The sequence below is a fragment of the Pan paniscus genome, chromosome 22, assembly GCF_029289425.2.
Source record: "Pan paniscus chromosome 22, NHGRI_mPanPan1-v2.0_pri, whole genome shotgun sequence".
In the NCBI taxonomy this organism is placed as follows: domain Eukaryota; kingdom Metazoa; phylum Chordata; class Mammalia; order Primates; family Hominidae; genus Pan; species Pan paniscus.
Genome location: NC_073271.2, coordinates 35,959,426 through 35,982,879, shown reverse-complemented (window position 1 = coordinate 35,982,879; position 23,454 = coordinate 35,959,426). Strand labels below are relative to the sequence as shown.

Below are 23,454 nucleotides of genomic sequence, written 5' to 3'. Positions count from 1 at the left end.
CACAGTCTACGTAGAAGTTGCCAGATTGAAGCAGTACAGAGAAGAATAGAAGAGATTCGATTTCTCTCCCCATCCCTAGAAGTTATGGCTGACCAGCCCGATGCCAAGAGTAACAGGGGGTGGAAAACTGTCAATGAAAGATCAGTGTAATGACAGAAACTGAGCCCTGCCTGTAACTCACCCATTTAAGGGTAAGTCTTTCTTATACAGACGATTAGGGGAAAAACCAACAGGCAGGGCCAGTCTTCTAGAACTAAATGAAACTGACGATGTAATCATTTCAAGAACACTAAGGATGCCTGCCTGTCCCTCCGAGGATGATGTGGTTCTTCTAGCAATTTTATACTTCAAAGGCTAGGGAAGCTGACATGAGATCAGAAAACCCACATGGGGTCTTCCCGGATTACAGAAACCGGCCACAGAGAAAGACACATCTTTTCTTTGCTTTCAGCAGTAATGCCAGCTTTCCATTCCCCCAGTCCTCCCCAGTACAGCTGGTAAAATGCCATGCCGGGTGTACTCAGATAAAAGCCAAAGAATGACCAAAGACCACAGGATGAAATGCCACAGCAGCTGGGAGACTCTTGCCCTGCCAGTCCCTAAGCAGTCATCCATCCTGAATGATCTCTCACCATGGCCACATTGGCTCTGCCACGGTTGAGCCAAGCATAATGTACCGCTGCACTCGGCATCCTCATCAAGTGAACAAAAAGGTGTGAGAAAGAAAGGACACAGGCCAAACCTATGGTTATTCAAGAGAAGCCCATATTTAGAGCTGAGTGAATAGATGACACCTCCAAGTTCGGCAAAGATGTTTTCCTTTCTTTGCACCAAGCCACAAGGCTCTGTCTGCAAATGCAAGCAGCTATGTTTTTTCAGTCATAGTAAGAACAGCTAAACACTTTCATGGAAACAAGCCTACTACAAGGTGGCTACTACCTTTATCCCGACTGGATGGAGAGAAAACTTGAGACACAGAGAGGCTTAGGATTATGCCCAAGCATGTTACAGCTATGTGAGGGGGTCAGGGAATGGAATTTGAGTCTGGGCAGATTGACTTGGTGTTCTACTTGCCATTTAATCTTTCCGGTCTAGAAGGGGAAAGATTGGCTTGGAAGACGGAAAACCTAACTTGGACGCCCCCTTTCTGCCATCAACGATGCAGACATATGATGCCTCAGTCCATCTGGTTGCAGAGTCGGAATCATGTTTCCTGCCCTCTCTTATTTTAAAGCAACGTTGTGGAAATGTATGACATCGCACAGGACTCTGCATTTGAAAATAGGTGGGCCATTTTAGGAAAAAACGGGACAAATGCATTTCACATTGTCAGGGAACTCGGTAATGTATCACTCAGAGTCCCATGTCCGCTGTGATGTCAGAACTGCAGATGTACGTTTCATGCATCTGTGAGGACAGGACCCCGGCACCATGAAAACAGCTCTTGCTTCATAAATCACCCTGTCCAGGTGTCTCAAGGTGTTTTTCACGTGTTTAACTGGCTTCCTAGACCCCCATGCAAACCCTTTTCCTATGGAGGCTAATGCCACTGTTCCCGCAATGACCTGTTGTAATGAAATGCAGGTGTGTAGTTTATTTGGCCCTGTGTGCTGCCAAACATGTTTCTCTAATAGTGAGTGTCCCAAGCTTCAGAAGCTGGAGACTTTCTTTTTTGGTATAATAATAAACAAATAGCCAGGTTTCTCCCCCCAACATTCAACTAGAACAAAAATAGCTTCAGAAAACAGTAGAAGCCCAAGATTGTATACTTTTGGAAGAAAAGGAATGTTTTGTCCTAAATCAGCTGTCACAGCCCAAGAAGTGGACTGAAACTCAGATTAGAAGACAGGTAAAAGTTATATGGGCCATTTGATCAGATGCTCCCCGCAGAAGTGAAAATTCTACCTCCCACAAAAGAAAATAAAATGCACACACGACCACCAATACCAACAACCAACTCATCTAACAGCTGTGCCTCCTTCATAATAGATATTTGTTCCATATTTTGTTTCAAATTCCTCTGAAATCCAGAAGGATTTAATTGGCTGGAAAATAAACCCAATTCCAATTTAAACATTGTTTTCCAGGGACAAGGCACTTAGAAATGGCCAAAGCTCACACCACCAAATTACTTCCTATCTGCACATATTGATCCCGGAATTACTAAGGTAGACCTCTTTATTTCCAAAGCCCAGCATACAAAAATGTTTCTTTAACTGAAAAGCCTAGTACATCTGCATTCTGTTCCCTCTGGACATACTCAGGAAGAAGAAGTGAGGACCAAAGACTTGATAGAAAAAGACTTGGGACAAAACCGGCCAGCGGATGCTTTCACCTGGATAAACAACCAGCACTCGATAAAGACAGTTGGAATCAGAATTCGAGGACATTTGTACACAGAGTTTAGCATTTATATGGCCTTTAAACATATACATGTATACATAAACACTCACACACATGCACACACACACACTCACACACACGCACACACAGATGTACGTGCACATGCATATTCCAAGTGATTTTGAATCCATTTTATTACTTCATCATCAAAAGAGTCCTCAGCACCAGCCAAGCTGATGCTTGAACACAATAGTTTCTTATTCAAGCATGCTGCTAGGGAGGCTTCCTCCAAACCACCTTGAAAGCTCCCTTGGATTTGGGGGAAAGACCCTCCACCCACTGACCTCCATGGTCAGGCTTGGGCCATTTTGAGAGCTTCCACTTGGACAGGGAATATATATATATATATATATATATATATATATATATATATATATATATATATATATACACACATATATCTCCAGACATTGCAAAGATAATGGAATTATGTTTCTTCAGCTCTGCCTCTTTTGTTTTTAATTTGTTCATTAAAAAGCAATTGGGATGCTTCTCATTTTGACCCAGGACTGGCCTCATGAGAGAGTGACCCATGCGGTCCAAGGGGGACCACTCTCAGAAGGGCCCTGGCTTGGTCTGATATGTTGCTGTCCCCATCTTCAAATTCTAATCAATGTTTAACAAGGGGCATTGTATTGATTTTTCATTGGGGCCACAAATTATGTCACTGGTCCTGCCCTACTCCCTGTCACAGGCTCTTATGGATGTCTGAACTCTGAGCTATGTTACCTCAAAAGAGGTTGAAGGCAGAGGGGGCCAGGAGGGCAGGTTACAGAACCATGATGTGTTTTTAACTGGACTCACTTCTGCCAGTATCTGCCTGACTCTTCAGCCCATGTCTCTTTTCCTTGTTGTAATACTAATGGGGGCATTAAGGAGCCAGAGAAGGGGCCTCCGACGCCACTGCTTGTACCTCTGGAGTTACATTTAGCGGCATTTATATTTTGTCATGTGAAATTCGAAATCCTCATCCAAAATGCAACTGTGGGGGAACTCTCATAGGAATTTCAGCCAATTCTGGCTCCCAGCAAGAACTCAGCAAAAAAGTGATGACATGGAAATTCATAGAATAGTGCCTGAAAAACGAAATGAATCATTTTTAAAGATGGCAAAGAAGGAATCTGGATGAAAAATAACTATGAACTTGAAGGAGGTATTTGGTGGAGGTGCTTGACAAATTGCTACATCTATTTTAAGAAACTTTCTTGGCCAGGATTGGTGGCTTAATGCCTATAATCCCAGCTCTTTGGGAGGCTGAGGCAAGCAGATCACTTGAGGTCAGGAGTTTGAGACCAGCCCGGCCAACATGGTGAAACCCCATCTCTACTAAAATTACAAAATTAGCTGGTCATGGTGGTGCGCACCTGTAATCCCAGCTACTCAGGAGGCTGAGGCAGGAGAATCACTTGAACCCAGGAGGTGGAGTTTGCAGTGAGCTGAGATAGCACCATTGCACTCCACCCTGAGCAAAAAGAGTAAAATTCAGTCTCAAAAAAAAAAAAAAAGAAAAAGGAAAGAAAAGAAAATTTTCTTCAAGAAGAGGTAAAATATCCCACATTTCTGAGGTATAGAACATTTCCAGAAATATTTGAGGTGTGGCACTGTATTATCTAGATATTTTGACAAGACTTAAGCATATGTGAGAGCAGAGTTATAAATACAGGGTTGAGCCCATCCCCTGAGCAAACTTCAAAGAAAAGACAATAATATAATGGTTAAGAAGCCACTAGAAGCTCTGAGATACAAAGTGCAATGATACTCTACCATGAGCAAGCACGGATAGATACTCTCACAAAGGGAAATAACAGACATACCTAAATCCATGTACACAGTTCTCACAATTGGATCATGTAAATTTTACAACCAACCAATGTGTGCACTTTCAAAAATGTAATTGACTGTCCTCATGTAATCTCTTTCCAATATACAGAAGACTTTTCACTTTTAAAGAAAGATGCAACAAATCCATAGAGCCCAAATATTCATTGATGTGGATGAGAAAATGTCCAACATGTTTAAAGCAATTTTTATCACCAGGCAGGAGTTCAGAATTAACTACAGTATCATAATGGACATGTATCTATACAATGAGCTTGAAGATTGCTAAATTCTCACATGGCTCTAAATTGTATGACGTTTAAGACTCGCAGAGTGCTATCGTAGTGCTATTCTTCAATCAATGTGTGCTGAGCCCCTACTTCTGTAAGCCCCGGCTGCTTTGGGAAGGTTATCCATTGGCATCTTCTTTCCTCTCCTTCCCAGCTCTGAGCAATGGCAAATTAACCCATGCATCCTGGCACTTGCTTTATACAGAGAATAGGCCTGTAGCTCTGCGTGGACACCAGAGTAGAGTTAATTTTATGTGATTCTGTCTCCCCCTACAAGTTCTTTAAGGGGTAAGGACCACGTCTTATTGATTCTCCATCAACGGGAGTTCAATGATATAGTGCTGGGAAGATGAAATGGTATAGAAGAAGACATAATCTCTCTCTCTCTCTCTCGTCACAATCTAGAAGAAAAAAGAAATGTGACTACAAAATTTGCGATGATTGATTATATATGCAATGGTTTTGGCCATAAAAAGGGCCACCTTTTTCTGGACAAATGTTTTCTAAAAATTGTGTATGTTAGGGTTCAGAATGCTCTTCCTCATTCAAACAGAGCACTAGGGAGTAAGCAAGGCATAAAGGTGATTGGTATAACCTCAAAGTCAAGAACACTAACAGGCAAAACAAAAGAAAACTTTGCCAACAAGGGTCTTGTTTCTTTGACTGTTTTGTTTTGTTTTTGTATTTGTTTTTGTTTTGAGGCAGGATCTGGCTCTGTTGTCCAGGCTGGAGTGCAGTGGCATGATCATAGCTCACTGCAACCTCCACCTCCCAGGCTCAAACCATCCACCCATCTCAGCCTCCTGAGTAGCTGGGACTACAGGAATGCACCACCACACCCGGCTAATTTTTTTTTTTTTTTAATTTTTGGTAGAGACAGGGTTTCGCCATGTTGCCCAGGCTGGTCTCTAACTCCTGGGCTTAACCAATCCTCCCACCTGGGTCTCCCAAAGTGCTGGGATTACAGGAGTGAGCCACCGTGCCCAACAAGGGTCTTAATGAAACATTCCGCAGGGAAGCATTATTAACATTTCTCAGCTTCTCTGTGTGTGACGGGATGGGAGGCTGGGGGTGTCAGGGTGGAAGCTGGAATCCCTAGAAATAGAGTGGAAGACCTGATGAACAAAACAATGGCTTTGTCAAGATTTCTGTGGCTGTTCTTTTTTTACTCAAGGCTAATAAAAATATTCAGGACAATTTTAATTTAATAAATTACTTGTGCAAATCCTAAGTGGAATTTGGACAGGTTTAAAAGAAATTGGGTTGTATCCAGAAAATGAGAAATGTAATAGGATGGAAAATGTGGAAGGGAACCTTAGGCTTTCTCTCAAGAAGCTCTGTGATTTTGCACAAGATTCATCGTTGGACACTCAGTCCCCTATTTTAAAATGACCGCTTTGAATGAAATGACAACGATGCCCTTCTCTGATTCCCTGAATTCTAAGTGGAACTATAAAAATGACAGCCTTTCTCAAGGTCAACCGTCCTTAAGCAGGCTGACGTCAACTCAAGGAAGGGCAGAGCCACCATGTTCAGTGGCATAGGTTGTTCACAGCACAACTCCAGGCGGTGCTGTTGGCACAGACCACAGTGTCAACGGCACCTCTGGGGTTGTAAGGTGCTTCACTGCCACAAACACTCATGGTAAAGAAGACTTTAGAATTTCTATTTATATTTGTGTAGGATCTAAGATCAATTTAAAAATTAGGTTTCATTCATAGCTAATATCTGGATTGATACTGACATCATCACTTGGTGGGTAGGAAAGAGTAGGAGTCCCACAATGGGAGATTGCCCCAGACACACTGCCTGTTGACTTGCTCTCAGAATATCATCATGTGATACCTTGCAGTTCTTTATGTTCCATTAAGAGGATTTACAGATTATACAATCTACCTTTAACTAAACTAATCTTCCCACAGTAGGTAAGTGGCTTTTAAAATGTCCTATATAGTCACAGGCCACAACATAGATGAACCTTGAAGACATTATGCTAAGTAAAATAAGCCAGTCACAAAAAGACAAATACTGTACGATTCCACGCACAGGAGGTACCAAAAGTAGTCAAATTGATAGAGGTAAGAAATAGAATGGGTTTGCCAGAGGATAGGGGCGGGGTAATGGAGAGTGGTTGTTGAATGGGTGCAGAGTCTTGGCTTTGAAAGATGAACAAGTTCTGTTGACCCGTTTCACGACAGTGTAAATGTAATTAATACTGCTGAACTGTACACTTAAAAGTGGTTAAAATAGTAAATCATATATATATTATTTACTATATATTTAATATATATTTCAATTAAATATATATTCAGATTTAATTGAAAAATTCTGCATTAAATCATAGACTGAAAATAATACTAACACCATCAGCACAAACACCAAGGAAATGATAGAAGCACTAACTAAACCTTCTTTTCTTAGGATGTCTTCATGGGCACCAATACAAGCTTAAAAACCTCAGCCATCAAATTAGAACTCAAAAAGAAGTACAGTTAGCAAAAAGTCTATTGGAATTACAGATTTCCTTACCCTTCCTTTAATGATTAACTCTTACTATATTGGCATATTCGCATGTACACATAATTGTAAAATCAATAAAAATTTGTTGTGTATACATGGTCAAATTTTTTCCCTGTTAAGGTACACTATCAAAAACTTCGGAGTATTGATATCCATAGTCATTGTGGACACTATTCCATTGTTCTGTTATGGATCTGCAGGAAGATTGAGAAGATAGTTCCCAAAACATTGATATGCTAAAACAGACAGTTGTTGTTAGAGCAACGACAATTGTGGAAAGTCATAGAAGGCAAGAGGATAAAATCACGTCAAGTCACCCTTATTGTTGTAAGGAGAAGATCTCACTATGGCATAATGGTTTGAAGTTTTGCGTGTTGCTATTTCCACCTAAAACTCTCTGGAAGATGCAGAGATATGATCTGTAAAGGAAGGCTCCACACCATCGCCCGTCTTGGACATGGGCAGGCTTGTGGCAGCGCCAGTGTCTGTGTGTATGCTGTCACCCCTCAGAGATGAGGAGACCAGCACCCAGGATGATGTCACACAGCCACACTCAGCTCAAAATTTGACCCATTCATTGCATCAGAGATTTCTCTGCATAACAACAAAAAAAAAACTGTGAGAAAATTTACAATTTGAAAAAGAAAACCCTAAATACAATTAGTCATTTTGCTGGGTGCAAGAAAAAAAAAGTGATATTTCTCTAACAACTCCTAACGAAACAGTGGCTATTATTTAATAAAGAAATTGCACACAGTAGTTCCCCCTTAACCTTCCTTGGTTTCACTTTCTGAGGTTTTAGTTACCTGCTGCTAACCACAGTCCAAAAATATTCAATGGAAAATCCCAGAAATAAACAATTCATAAGTTGCAAATTGCACACTGTACTGAGTAGCGTTATGAAACCGCTTGCTGTCTAAGAACATGAATCATTCATCTGCCCAGCGTATCCACACTGTCTACACTACCTGCCCGTAGCCACTTAGCAGCACTTTCAGGTATTATCGGATGGAAAAAGCATAGCATGCATAGGATTCGGTACCACCCACACTTTCAGCCATTCACCGGGCATCTGAAGATAAGGGGGAGCTACTGTACATAAGAATCATAAATTTTAAAGCAGGTGTAACCTTTTAACTAGCTTTTTTTAAAAATACTAGAACTTAACCACCTGATGAACAGATGCTTGTATTGTTTTTTTTTTAAAAAAAAAAGATCTTGAAAAAAAAGGAAGAAATTATATTATTTCTCCCTCTTGTGTTTCTGTGTTTCCTTGTTATATTTTTACTCTTATTTGATTAAGACACATGTTAATGGGTCTTGTCAACTTCTGGAGTCCTTTTCTCAGAGGTCATATAAAATTAAAATAACCATTACTTCATTCGATTATTGACCAAAGCACAGATGTGGTGCTACGGGAACAGATGACTGTGTCTTTTGTCATGCCACTATACCACAGACTTGGATTGTTATACCAGGAATAGCGTGATCTCAAGCCAATCTGGATCCCATTTTGCTATCAAACCGTCATAAATAATATTTAACATTCAAAAGTTGTCTTTTGAACTACGAGGAAGAGGTCTGACTCGTGTATGGCTGGAGACGTTTTAGTCTCATCCAAGTCCAAGACTGTCCTAAAATGGAGGGCAGAAACCTTGAAGAGAGGGACTCCCCTGCTCTCTATTCTAGCTCCTTTGTGAGGAAAATTGCCTTATTTGAATGGTTGGAACAGTTCACAGCTTTTGCTTCCTTGCCCTTAAATGTTCAATTTGTGGATGATTACCTTCCTGCTTTATGAGTCTAATTTGTCTTCCTTTCATTTATAACATGGCGGGTTAAGAGTAAAATATAAAATAATGGCATTTAGCGGGTGATTGATTTTTCTACTGGCAATGTCATAAATATGGGCCAAGTGTTTCCCTTCCAGAAATGGAATGAGCAGTAAATTCAGTGAGATTCTGAAGCATAAATTCAGAGCTCTTTGTGAGGCATAAACAATATACAAGCAGACCCATGCCTGGAATGTGTGGCTTATGCTAAATTGTTCATGTAGAATGGCCCCAACATGAATGTGGCATTTATAGGTTTGAGCCATTGATGACTGTGGCAAGCTTGCTTTGTTTGTGGCACAAAACAATCCATTATCGAACATTCCCATATCTATACCCCAAAGGCGCCTGTGCCAGGTGACTGGAAAACGTTTCTGTATTCATTGTTCACATTGCACCTCATTTGAAAAATGGGAAGAAGAATGGCAAATAGTTCATCCCTGGGGATGATAGGAAAGCAGAGCTCCTATCAGATTAATCACATGGGGATATGGACGTGCAATTCAGTTTCGAACTCCCCAAGAAAAGAAATTTGAATCCATCCCTTTTTGCATATAAATTTTCATATATTCCTATTTCAAATATAAATTTACTAAAATATTTAAATATTCAAATATCAATTATTTATTTTAATTAATATTATGAGTATGCTATTAAGAATTAATTTTAGATGATAATTAAATTATTTCCTTGCAATAATATGCAACTTGCTTTCCGCGTGCTAGATGTTTACCTTCAACAATATGCCAGAGTTTACAACTGGGCTGACGGAGATTGGGCACTGGGGCTATATTACTACAGATCTGCTTAGACTCTCTCTTATTCTCTTCTAATCACAGTCAAATTGGTTTTCTGTTTCAATACAGCAAACCACTTTCCAAGGTATTCACAGGCTCTGCCTCTCTGGCTACAGTCTCTTTTGCTTGAGTTTCATTGAGCTTATCTGAAGTGAGCTAGTCTCAATGGAGACAACAGGGAAACATAGGATATTAGAATTCTACGTCCCTTGCTCCGTTCCCATATTTTCCCTGACATTTTCCCAAATGTCAAGAGGTCCTTCTGTTGAGATCCTTCTTATTTTTTCTCATTTTCTTTTACTGTCATGAGAGCACTTAAGTTGCGTATATAACAATGCACCCATTTCCCACATAAAAGGATTTACATGGCAAACACAGGTTTCAAATCAGGAGTAAAGAACAAAAGATGGAATACATCTTTTCCAAATGTATCCCAACCACAAGCCTCAACATTTAGAGAAGAGGGTGCCTGGCCTATTGATTACAGCAACTGATAAATCCACATCCCAAAACTTATTTATTCATTCAGTAACTGGACATTTACCAAGTGCCCAACCAGCAGTCAGACTTGTGAATGACATAAAATTGTCCCTTTTGGGAAGTTCACAGTCTGGGATGCTTCTAATCAATACTATGCAGCCTATAATACTTTAACAGCAGGATATTTAATGTTGTGTTTCATAAAAATATCATTCAATATAACATAAACCTGTATGCATGCATCCCTTAAAATTCTTCTTTTCTCCCAGTATGAAGACCTTTCTAGAAAGTCATTTTAAATTAACAAAAAGCCCCAGGCTTAGGTCCTGATATTATCTGTGCGTCCAAATAGTTCAATGTGTCCAGTGGCCTAAGAACAGAAGGACCATAGACAAATTGTGAATGCCTTCCCCCGATCACATCTCTAACGAAGCACTGAGAGTAGAAATTAGAATTTTAAAAAATAATGCAGGTTGGGTGCGGTGGCTCACACCTGTAATCCCAGCACTTTGGGAGGCCAAGGCGGGCGGATCACCTGAGGTCAGGAGTTCGAGACCAGTCAGACCAATATGGTGAAGCCCCGTCTCTACTAAAACTACAAAAATTAGCTGGGCGTGGTGGTAGGAGCCTATAGTCCCAGCTACTCAGGAGGCTGAGACAGGAGAATTGCTTGAACCTGGGAGGCGGAGGTTGCAGTGAGCCAAGATCGCGCTACTGCACTCCAGCCTGGGCAAGAGAGAGAGACTCCGTCTCAAATAAATAAGTAAATAAATAACACAAAGAATGTGCTCATCATAAGTTTAAGAAACTTTCCATTACAAAAACATGTTTTCTTTTCATCTTCATAGTACTACTTCACTAAACCTTTAATAAAATCAATAATGAGTCATTTATTTTCTTTTTGAAAAAAAAATATACATCTTGCATTGTGTCATTCTTAAAATTCAAAAGAGAAAACCTGAAACTTTTTAACCCCACAGCATTTCTTCATAAAATGCATGACTGGGGAAACAAGTTTTACGGCAACTCTTAACAATCATCGGCCCTGGGAAATACATATTCCTGCTTAATTTTGACCTCTTCTCTATTAGGAAAAGTTGAACTTCAAACCCAGATTGTAACTGGTGACTATGTGGACTTAATATCCCCAATTAGAGGAAAGAGTATCTTTCATGGTGTTGTCCAACGAAACTAAAACTGATCTTGCTTGATCTGTCAGAGTCCTTGCTGCAGGTACACCCTCAAATGGGGTTATAATTACATAAGAAGTTGAATTGTCACTTGACCTTCTGTTGCTGGGTTTTGCAGACCATTTGCAAAACCCACATTTTACGCAGTCACCCTCAGAATCTGTGCTTAACAACTGGTCTAAAATATACAGCTCCTTACAAATCTAATCACCCACCCATTAGCATCCTTTTGAGTTTACCCTTACATTGTAAGAAGCTCAAAGCCATAATCTTTCTCTTCTTAGGATCTGTTTCGTTTTAACATTAGTCCCTCCACTGGGCAATCGTGAGAGTCAACTATGTAAGCCCAAACCACTGTTGTATGTATGATATTTTAAAATCCGTGGCAAAACATTTTTTTAATTCATGTTTTTTCTATGTCCTCACCTCACGAGTTAACTGCATGTAGCCTCCTGTTTGCAATCTCTGTCAAGAAAAATGCCATTTACAGCTTTCTTCTTCCTTTAGAGATTATTGTACGTTTTAACGTATACATTAAGTTCGACATGGATTCTGTTTGGGTGCTAAGAACAGACATGTGTATCTGAAGATTTACCCTTAAATGTCCTTGATGTTTTTCAAACCATGCCTTTGATGGGCATCGCCTTGCCCTGCGGCCAATGTCTAGACGAAAGAAAGAGCCACAGCCCTTGTACTGAGTTGCACTTTCCCATCCACGCCAAAGCAAGAAAAAAGCCCAGCCCATGACCGTGAAACTCGGGGTTACGAAGAGGCTTTTCCCAAAGGGGTCTCAAGTCCAATTAATAGCTGTCATTTGATTACGTGACCTGGAACGTCTCCAACCCGCACCCTAAACAGGGCAAGGGTGTCACGTTTTGAAATTCACGCTCAGATGTTTGTCCTTATGCCTTCCAACCTTGCCCCTAGCTCTCCTAAATGAGTTCTTTTGAAAAGCAACTTAAAAATAGACACCTAAAGGAGAACGTGGGACTGACTGTCATTATTCCAGGAACTCTTTTTTCAAAAGCTCTATGAAGTGGCTGAACAAAGGTAGTCATTTTTCTTGTGCCTGGGTGAGTACGATGAGGGAGAAAGAATGCACCTTGTAAACTGAGGCTGTGATGGTTAAGATTTCTGATCCAGCTGATAGACTTAAGCCTGCATTCTGATCCCTGCTACATTCTCTTCCAATTCATCTCATAGATTGCTCCAGGCACATCTGACATATTTTAATACCAAAATGTAAATCAGACACCCCCACAAACCACCTCCTCTCTCTCACATTACCCTAAATTTGGACTTTACTTTCCTCGCTGTACTTTACTTTCCTGAGCTGTTCTTTTCTATCACATGTCATTTCCCCTAAAAAGTGTTGTTACAGGAAATAAAGACGTCTTGTTGTAAAGCTGCCCAGTTTAAAGCCAGTTCGAGGCTCCCTTTGCCACTCCACCTTTCCCTTAAAGGCGGGGAGGCCTGGAAGTGCAGAGCAGGCCCCGGGGAGTATATGACACTTTGGGGTCCTCTCCAGCCAGCAGGCTTGCCCACTGGCCTGGGTAAGCAGCTAATGAGCTCCGGAGCCTCTGCAGCAGGCACTCAGCCCTGGTACTGCAGCAGGCACTATTGGCCCACCAGACCCCAATCAATCCTAAGGTCAAGGAAAGTCTGGCAAAATCCATTGCTCTGGCTTTCTTTGGTAATTAGTCACACATGCAAGTAAATGATGATCTGAAAGCCATTTCTGCCTGAGAGTTATTAAAACCAGGAGCCTCATTTAATTCATCCAACCAAAGAAACCCCTTGAGGGGTGCCATGAAGGGGGAATCCAGTTCTCTACCCAGAAAGGAGCTTCTGTTCCACTTTACTAAAGATTTTAAGCAGATTTGAGGTTTAGTCAAAGGACAAATTCCTGCTCTCCAAGGAGCACATGCCCAGGAACTTGGAGATCAGCCAGGAGCGGTGGCCATGCTGGTGGTCAGAGGGAGGAGGCCTCATGTGATGTGAGGGGGAGAAGAGGGCAGGAGGGAGGATGAGGAGCAGAGAGCTGGGAGGGGTTTTGTGAGCAGCAAGGGGAGGCAGAAAAGTGGGATGCGCCTCTTGTGTGCTTTCATCCACATTAAAGGAACTAAGGCAAGAGCTCCTGCAAGAACCTGCAAATGTGTCTGATAAGCGCCATGGCGGGGCGGTGACTACAGAGCTGCCCTGATTACCCGTTCAGCACGAACCAGGCTGTGACCCTAATCACAGGTGAGCTCTGGAACACGCGCTTTCTCCCTGGAGACCCGCACAGTTGAGTGAGCCCAGCAGAGCTGAGCATCCTGGAGAGCTCATGAGCACCTTGCTGGCCAGAAGCCTCAGCAAGTGACGGCATGACTGAGCCAGAATCCCAGGGTAGCTGACTTGACCCGAGAGGCCACCCCTCAGTGCTGTGCTGCTTTCTAAGTCCTTCTTCTATAGGAAACTCTTATTGCATAAGTTGTATATAAAGAAAAACCACTCCACGCAGCCATCCCTTCTTGTTGCAAGCAAGGTGAGCTGATGTGGACACAGAAGCTTCTGAAATATCTGTAGAGTCCAGCAGAAAGCCCCTCCTCCTAGCATGTGGGAAATGGAGGTCTCGTCCTCATCATTCCATCTCTATTTCAGAGCCCCAGCTTCTTTCTTTCTTTCTCCTCACCTCCCCTCTCCTCCTCCAACCTCTGCCATCCCCTCTGTTCAGCAAATACCATACACATTTAGACATCAAGATTCACCCGGCAGTCAACCACCCAGCATTGCAGCCCAAGTCTTGGCTCTACTGTTCTTTAGCTGGTGACCTCAAACCACTTAGTTCCCATCTCTGTGCCTCAGTGTCCTCATCTGTCAATTGGGAATAATAATGGTGCCCACTGCATGGAGTTGTTGAGAGGTTCAAAGAAGGTGACAGGTGCAGAGACAGCCTGACACTGTTGGCACACAGACCATTAGGCAAGTGTTAGCTGCTGTTACAGGTACCATTGATTGTGGTGGTGGGAGAATTCCCATCTTCCACCCCACAGTTGGTCTCTCCCTGCCTCAAACCCCTGGCTTTGTCCTAAACCCCATTTCTAAGTTTTATAGTGCTTTGCTCTTCTTCTTGTCATGTTTACATCAAAAATCACCCATCAGAGAGATAAAAGCAGGGAGGAGGCATTTTATTTCTGAAGTTGTTAATTTTATCCTAGACTTCCAAGAAAAGAATCATCCATCTGTCAAAAAGAGACAGAGAAGATAAAAGATCTTTAAAAGTAATTATTTAAGTGCCAACCAAGAGGAAATGAAAATGCATTTGGCTCGGTTATTGAGTTGAATTAGAGAATGGTGTTGTACCACCGCTAATCTGGCTTCATAGATGAGAAAAAAGGAGAAGATGATTTTAGAAAAACAAACGTGCTGTCAGTTGGCCCCAGTAAAACACATTCTGTATAAACAAAGTTTAGAGAAGTGACTTTGGATTTGCAAAATTGTAGCTCGTCTTCTGCCGGGGCCGCCTCCGGTCTTAGAGCCACAGATCTATACACACGGATGTTTCCCAGTTCCTACTACTTTTTGCATTTCTTTCCCTGGTGCTCTGATTAACTGCAGAGGTAGTTTGTACAACTGAGCCATGAAATGCCACCCAACGGCCAGCCCTTTCCCCACCTTGTCCCCTTCCCTTCCATGGCTTGCATTCACCAGATGACCACCTGCCCACTCACATTCTGAAAGGTATCACCGCGGGAATCATGCAAAGACACGCATCTTCGTAAGAGAATAAAACATTTGGCTTTCTCTTCTGAGCTCTAAAACCCAAAGCACTTTTCAAAGTCACAATTCAATCAGAAAGCAAACCTTTCTCTTCCTCAGGCTAATTGTAGAAGTTGCAAACTTAACCAATTTCTGCACTTACCATTCAAACCAAGAGATTAATCCTGTCAGTTCTCCAAGCAAATAATTACAGGATTAATTTGTTCCTCAGCACTGCTAAGTCCCTCACATTTCCTGAGACTAATCCTTCAGCCGAGGTCCCTTCTCACTCATAAGTTTCCCTCTCCAGGTCGAAGCATCACTCACCTCACTCATGTTGGCTCTAACTCAACAGCTCAGTCCCGCCGCTCAGCACAGAGAACACTGCTCAGGGGTCGCTGCTCCACCGGTTCTGGCTTTTCTCTTAAAAAGAGCTGCCCGGTGGCATCATGCCTCCCTGGAGCCAATGAGATGCATTCACCTGTCTGCAAGCCTGGCCGACATCTGAGAGCACCAGGGGCCACCTAGTGGTGCAAAAGAGAACGGCACGTTAGGTCGCTGCTCCAAATTCCGCCAGGATGGAAGGAAATGCTCGATTTCTTTAAAAAGTAATACACTCCAGCCTGGGCAGCAGAACGAGACCCTGTCTCTTTAAAAAAAGAAAAGAAAAAGAAAAAAGTAAAAGCTAAAGTTTCAAAGATCATCACAGGGATGCCATTGTGCGTTTTTCAATGAGTGCAAGATTGACATGCATGGAAAATACCTTTCAAATGTCAGTGGGAAGGATTGTTTTTCTACGGGAAGAGGAGCTCTGAAAATACCTGCGTGCCCGCTCACGCACTTTCAGGTTTTCCCAGGAGCTGTGTTTCCCTTGCCCTTTATAACACAAAACTCAGCCCAAGGACTTTAATATCTCTGCTGTCTCTCCCCTATCCCATATCTGTCGCCCTGCTTGTACCCTGAGCTGGTAGGATAAGAGTAGACGGACTGGGACATGGGAATGGGTCCCCACGACTTCAACAAAGGAGGCGAGCGGCTCCAGCAGCCTTGCTGATGTGCCCTCCTCACAACCACAGTGGGGCCAGGAAGGAGCCTGGGCATTGGCCCTGGCCTGGTTGAAGGTCTCCTTGCCTTAGCCCTGTTCAGCTTTTCTGGGAAGAGATTCCATCCTTTGTTCAGTCCCAACATCGTGAGGCTCTGAAGAGTCTTCAAGGCATCAGAGTGGGCCCTCAACTGTCCCAAAAAAGCGTTGTGCAGACTGAAGGCACATTCACATCTGTTACTCTGCCAGTCCTGGTACAGGACTGAGCGGGTCTGGCGAGAAGATTGAAGCGTCTTGCCACCCGTCCCCAGCGCCCCTCGTCTCCCTGTGCACAGCAGGCCGCCAGACTCCAGCCCATCAACCCTCTCTCCTCAGCTCAGCAGCCCCACCCCTCTGACCTGGACTGCCCTCCTTACATGCCCAGGTCACCGATGCGACCACATCCTCAGGTCCACCTTGGACAGCAAGCAGAAGGCCATGCGCCCCCAAATGGGCACCGGCGAGCACAGGCTGCCCTCAGAGGCCTTGGCCAGGAGCACCAGCTGGTCAGCACCCTCGCCCACACCGTGGGAACACCAGCCAGCAAGACAGAGTCTCATACATGAGTTATTATAAAATAACCTATGTTTCACAGAGCGACAGAAATGAACATTATATATATTATATAAAATATGTGTGTTATATTTGCTTACTTTTATATGTATATAAATTATTTATTTACATATCCTGACCACACAAATCATTTGCAAACTAATGAAGACAGCATCCTCCTTCTCTCACTCCCCTTCTCCTCCTTGCCCCCAATGCCACGCTTGGGAAGGCCCACGTGGGATGCCTTTAGGGTTGCCCAGGTGGTTAGTAGTGGGAGAGAAGGAGAAGGAGGGCAGGGTGAGGAACCGGAGCCACAGTGTCATCTGCGATGTAGGACAGACTGACAGATTGGAAGAAGGGTGCTTGCCTATCTATGCTAGGAGACATCTGTGATTTCTCAGGGCAAAAACCACACCCTCCCCAGGGGACTCCTGCCGTTGGGGGCTGGAGCCCCCACAGCCTGGAGGTGTAGAAGGGGCCTCCCAGTGGCAGCCTCCATGGGGTCCCTGCTGTGGTCCTCCAGGCTGTGCAGAGGGCACGTGGAGAATCAGCCTGTGCTCTGCTGGCTGGCTCTGGAGCAGACCTGCATTTTTAACAACACAAAGACACATCAAGGGCTGCAGCAGCCTGAGCTTGGCAGCACAGCAGTTAGTGCCGAGGCTCCAAGTAGAGGGGCAGGATTGGAGGTGCAGGGCTGGGCTGAGGCTTTGCTGGGTAGACTCAGCAATTCTTTGGGACCAACCAAGGGACTATGAAGACTATTGGGGAGAGGATGGGTTATGGTCTGAGCTGATTGCCTTCCTCCAGAATTCACACATTCAAGTCCTAACCCTCAATATCTCAAAATGTGACCTTATTTGGAGATAAGGTCTTTAAAGAGGTGATTAAGTTAAAACAAGGTCACTAGGGTGGGCCCGAATCCACTAGGACTGGTGTCCTGATAAGAAGAATAGATTAGGGCACAGGCACTCACAGAGGGACAACGCTGTGAGGATACAGGGAGAAGATGGCATCTACAAGCAAAGGAGAGAGGTCTCAGAGGAACCAACCGTGCTGCCCCTTGACCTCACACTTTCAGCCTCCAGAACTGCCAGGGGATACATTTTGGTTGCTTAAGCCACACAGTCTTGGTACTTGATTCTGGTAGCCACAGGAAACGAACACAGATGCCATCACAAGCACACAGAGAAATTTCAGGGAAAGGATAGAAGTACCTTAAGGGGGATTTTTCTCAAGGCCTTGTGGTATGCAATTTCATCCTATTTATTTCCCCAGGATATCTTTAGCAAAATAACTATCTCCTGTTAATGAGTCGTGGAGTTGTCCTGTTATAGAGAACACAAAATGAATGTTCAGTATTGCTACAAAGGGAGGGTCAAGCTGCCCTGGGAAATCGGTGCTCGCCAGTGACACAAGACAGGTCTGAGTGTGCAACCCACCAGGTCTCAAATGCAAGCATGCTAGCTGTCAAGCGGCACCCCAGCCTGAACACACATGGCATCCTCTCCCATAGATGGGCCCTGGGACGACATCTCCTCCCATTGATCCTCGTGGGACAGTACTACCCCGACAAGACCAGTTACCAGATCAAGAACGCCAAAGACTACCTGGACCTCTTCATAGCATATCCAGGGACAAGGACAGTCAATGAGCAATCTTTCAACCTTTTCCTGTGGTTCCGATGAGCAGTCAGGTTTGAGAAGTGCTGCTTGACACAGTGATACTCTCTCCCTTTCTACCTCCTTTTCAGGCCCGCTTGGCTGTGGTTTACTTTTACACATGTATGTCAATAGCTTCAACGTGCCCCATCATTCGACTTTTCTCAGGTTAGCCAAACACTGTTACGTGACCAACGGGGTTCTGAACCAGAAGCTTAGAACTTGGATCCTAGATGTGAGAAATCATTTTCTGTATGACCTTGGCGAAGTTGTTCCATTGCTCAGTGTCTGATTTTCTCCACTGGTAATATACAAGTATTCAAGCCTTGCATCTGCCAACCTAAGCAAAAATATCTACATGAAATATATTGAGCTGGGAAATAAATTTTGAAGGAACTTCAGAAGAATTAGATCTACAGCTTCGTATATTAGATCTTGGGGAAAACTTCAGCCTGGCTGAATTAAAATACAGACATGTGGTTCTATAATTTATGGAAATGTATATATATAATAAGGACAGATTATTTTCATCTTCTTAGAAGCATGATCCTGCCTGAAGGGGCAGGGTTGGCCCAAGCTGTCTTTGAGATTATTTATAGGGACACTATATATTAATGACCTAGGGCTTTTCATCAGACTTGCGTACCAAATGCATCATTTGTGTATAGTTTCTGGAGGTGTGGGGGACTTTGAAAAAGAACCTACCTTCTGCTTCATTTCCTCGCCTTTGCAGACATCCAAAGGCTATGTTTTAATCCAGCACAGATGAAGAAGGTGGTCATCCTCCTTGGAACGGAGACTGCACAGCCTGGCCTTGGTGGCGAGGCTCCCTTCTTCTACCTTCACTGCTTCCCAGCCCAATGCCAACTATACACTCTGGGTGTCTATATGGGGAGCCTCAGCATCCCTGGCCTGATGGGTGAACCCAGGGGCTCCTGTCTTTGACTCCTTACCTCCTTCCCTGCTGCCCTGAGCTTGAATCTTCCTGCAGACTCTAGCCTGCTGCCAACCACTGGATGTGATGTGGCCCCGAGCCAGGAGGCTATGCAGGTTCTATCCACAGATATGGACATGCAGCCTAATTATTTAAACCCCTCCTGGAAGGATGTACTTGTTGTAAGGATGCATGAATATGTGTGCTTGTTTACTCAAGCCTTGTCTCCCACCTTCTGGACTTTAAGCCTCTTGAGAGAGGGAGAGGCCAGGCCACATCACCCCGCTTATTTTTTCATTGCCATGCCTGGCATGATGCCCAGCACTGAGTCGGCACCTGAAACCACTTCTGAATAAATAAATACCCAGCGGTCACTAAGTGTGAATGTTGCTGTAGGAAAGAAAGCTCTTTTGTTCTGTGAAATTAAATTCTCTTTCCCATGCCAACAGGTAAGAATTTTCTCTTTTGAAAATGAGAAAAAAGAGTATTTTTTAAATCTGCTGTCAAATTTTAGTCCAGTTTTCTAAAATGTTAAAAAATCTTCCCACAAAACACACCTGTTTTAAACCTAGATAATTGGGTTTTACTGCCTTTCTGAAGAAAAAATAATAATTAACAGAAATATTTGGCTATGGTCTTCCAGGATTTTAGCAACTAATATTGCACAAACATTATTATGCCTCTACATCATATCCCATATCTTCTCCACACTACTGGTCACTCTTAATTAGCCACTCTATATAGTAGGTGTGTATTTTTTTTATTTCTTGAAGTTATTGAAAACCTGGTATGCATAACTTGTATTTTCTTTCTCTCTCTCTCTCTCTCTCCTTTACCCTCTATGTCTCCCTCTAATCTGAAATAATTTGGGTTTTATGCATGCAACCTTCCATCCCATCTTCACACCTAGGTGAGGTGACTCTTCCAAAAGGCACCAGCCAACAGGAGAGAAAGGAAGAATATGGGAGACATACAGGGACAGGTAAAATCCATTCGTGATGCTCCTACGGATCTCTGTCTTGTCACATCTTCTAATTCCAAGTGCTACGAACATAACTGAAGCCGCTGCTATTCTTAAGGCTTAAATTATTCCCTATGTATGGATGAAAAGGTCATTTTATAACTCATAGTTCCTTTCAGCCCAGTTAAATGTCCAAGCCTGTCCTGCTGATGAGGACTGGCTGCCTGGCCTGCAGGGCCTGCGTGTCACCTCTGCAGCCCCTCTCTTTGATGAAAAGGTCAGTGGGTGTTTGTCTTCGAAGTGCCACTGCAGCTGTGAAGGCCGCACTGTGGGCTGGCTGAAAGGACCTCTCGATTCTCAGCAGCCTGACAGCTTTCAGAATTGGGCTTGGTTGAGTCCTTAATTATTTTCCCTGTCTCCACTCTCCACACAGGTGAACTCCTCCAATTTACTTTTCAGTAATTGTTCCCAAAATTTCAGATCCATGATTCTTTCTGCAGAACCAGCCTGCTCGTCTAGAGCTACAGACCAGATCGTGTCCCTGCAAAATTCATATGCTGAAGGCCTGCCCCCCAACACAGCTGCATGGGGAGATAGGGCCTCTAATGAGGTTTAAGGTTCAATGAGGTATATAAGTGTTGGACCCTAATCTATTATGACTGGTGTCCTTATAAGAAGAAGAGATTGAGACACAGACATGCACAGGGGGATGGCCCTGTGGAGACACAGGGAGAAAAAGCCAAGGGGAGAGATCTCAGAAGGAGCCAGCCCTGGCACCTTGACCTTGGATTTCCAGCCTCCAGAACTGTTAGAATGTAATTTTCTGTTGCTGACCCTCCCGACTGTGGTATTCTTTTAAGGCATCCTGAGGTGACTAAGACCTCTGACCAAGAGCTAAAGTTGGTTTCTGTGCTGGACTCCATAGTGGACCACCCCAATCCCCCACCCTCTGGGGACTGAACTACTCATTGTCCCACCTGCTGAGAGTGTTGGTGATGGACCCAACTCTCAATTCTGAGCCCCTAAAGAGATTGCTGTCAGCCAAAGGGAGCTATGCAGGGGGCAGAACATATCCAAAAAAGGCCTGGCTCCCTGGTCCCAATTTGGAACAACTCTGCAGAATCTTCCATTCCATCTCCAAAGCTTGTTGTAGGATCCACGGAGGCATTGCTCTGCCTCAATCATGGCCTGAGTTCTGTCTCTGCCCCATCCTGCCCCATTCACTGCCACACAGTATCATTACAAGGCATGGCTCAGTATCACCCTGCATTCTCATCTCCACCTTAGAGGCAGCTTCCAGGAAACTGACCTGACAGTCACATCAGGAGCAGTGGGAGGAAAGCAGACCTTGGCACAGGGCTTGGATCTGGATCACCTGCCAGCCAGCTGAAAGTGTGGACCCTCAGTGCAGCGTGCAGGTGCAGCATGGAGCCCCACTGATGTGCAGCAGTGTGCAGGTGTTAGGGCACTCACCCTGGGGAAGTGGGGTGCTATACCTGTGGAAAGCATGCACGATGTGGGAACCATGATGTGGCTGAGTCAGATAGCCAAGAAATATGGGGGAAAGGGTAGTTATAAAGACAATGAAATCATTTAGCTGCTGCTGCGGAAATCAAGGCTATAGACAGAAATAAAGCAAGGCTGGGGGTGATTCATTAGGAACTCAAGGCTAAGTATGAAACCCAGGCCCATTTTGGAAGCTCTGGCTTATTTTATAAAAGTAAAGAAGACTCTTATTTCCTGTGGGCTGCAGGCAGAGGAACCTGAAGAAAGGCCCAAGCCTTATCATGAGCCTAGCAGAACCCCACACAAATCTAAATCCTCAGTGTCAGCAGGTGTGCTGGGCCAAGGTCAGGGCCTGATGGAAACAGAAATGGTTGCTGAGTCATGGGTGGATGTGCTTGAAGATCTCAAATTCCCAGATCCCTCTGATGCCTCTGGGCTTGCAAGATTGGCCTTCTCCCTGTCGAAGGCTAGTGCCCCTGGTGCTTGAAGATGATGCAGAGTCTCTCTCTGGTAGGATAATACACACCTATCCCAAGAGAATTTCCACCTTCCCTCATGCCCAACAAACTCATGTCTAAGCTAGAATCACCCATAAGCCTGTGGGGAAGAGTGCTAAGCCTGATAGTGGAGGAGAGGGCTCTCCCCAAAGGACCTGCAGGACTTGGCCAACACGTACAAAGAATGTGTAGGAGACTGGATTTGAGCATCAGATCAAGGCAGGAAGGCACTAGCAGGAGCAGGAGCAGGAGTAGAAAATGAAGTTGGGCAAGAGAAAGTTCATTGATACAGGAAAACTATCTGATGATACAGGACTTAACACTTTAGGAAAGACCTCAGGAGATGATACCTAAAAGCTGCTAGGGTGGCTTTTGGAACATTGAAGAAGATGGTGCCCATATTGACTGAGGCCAAAATGCCAGACCCGCCATGGCAACAAGTGGATGTGGGAACCAAGGGCCTACAGTTCAGGGCATGCCACAGTGGATACACCATGAAAGTCTGGAAAAGTGCAATGAGGGCATTGCCTTTACCAAAGCAACAAGGAACGTGCTAATAGAGGGACTTCAAAAGTACTGAGTAACACGGTGGTGTCCATCATCTGCAGGACAGGACTGGGCATAGGGGAAGCCACTACAGAACCAGGCTCCCTGATAGCAACAGGCATGGCAAGATCTAGAAATAATAGAGGCTGGGTGGCAACAATCACCCATCAAAAGCAAGGTGGGTGCAATAATCATAAAAGGGCAGGCAGCAGGCTGGCCTTACACCAAGCTATGGTAATAGATGTTAATAGAACACAGCACCCATACCAACAAGACAGAGGGCAGCCAACAAGTAAAGCCCTCAATCTACCCTTGTGGTTCCCAAAGGAGGAGCAGGGCATTTCCTCTTCTCTCCCTGGGGAGGCACTGGCAATGTCTGGAGACATTTTTGTTGTCACAGCTGAGGGAAAATATTTTCAGTTATTACAATCTGAACTAAGAGGATGTAAATGATACCTAGTGTGTAGAGACCAGGGATGCTGCTAAATATCCTACTGATATGGTTTGGCTGTGCCCTCACCCAAATCTTATCTTGAATTGTAGTTCTCATAATTCCCACATGTCATGGGAGGGACCCAGTGGGAGGTAGTTGAATCTTGGGAGTAGTTACCCCTATGCTGTTCTCAGGATAGTGAGTGAGTTCTCATGAGA

The 23,454-nt window shown here is 43.9% G+C and overlaps 1 protein-coding gene across 1 annotated transcript in view; it reads right to left on the bottom strand.

Moving 5' to 3' along the window:
• PCP4 (Purkinje cell protein 4) overlaps positions 1–15,537 on the bottom strand; it is a 61,690-nt gene extending 46,153 nt beyond the window's left edge. The window contains exon 1 of the mRNA XM_003823909.6: positions 15,396–15,537. Coding sequence (XP_003823957.1) covers positions 15,396–15,404 — 9 coding nt within the window. The 5' untranslated portion in view covers positions 15,405–15,537. The remainder of the gene's footprint in view (positions 1–15,395) is intronic.
• Between the last annotated feature and the right edge of the window lie 7,917 nt (positions 15,538–23,454).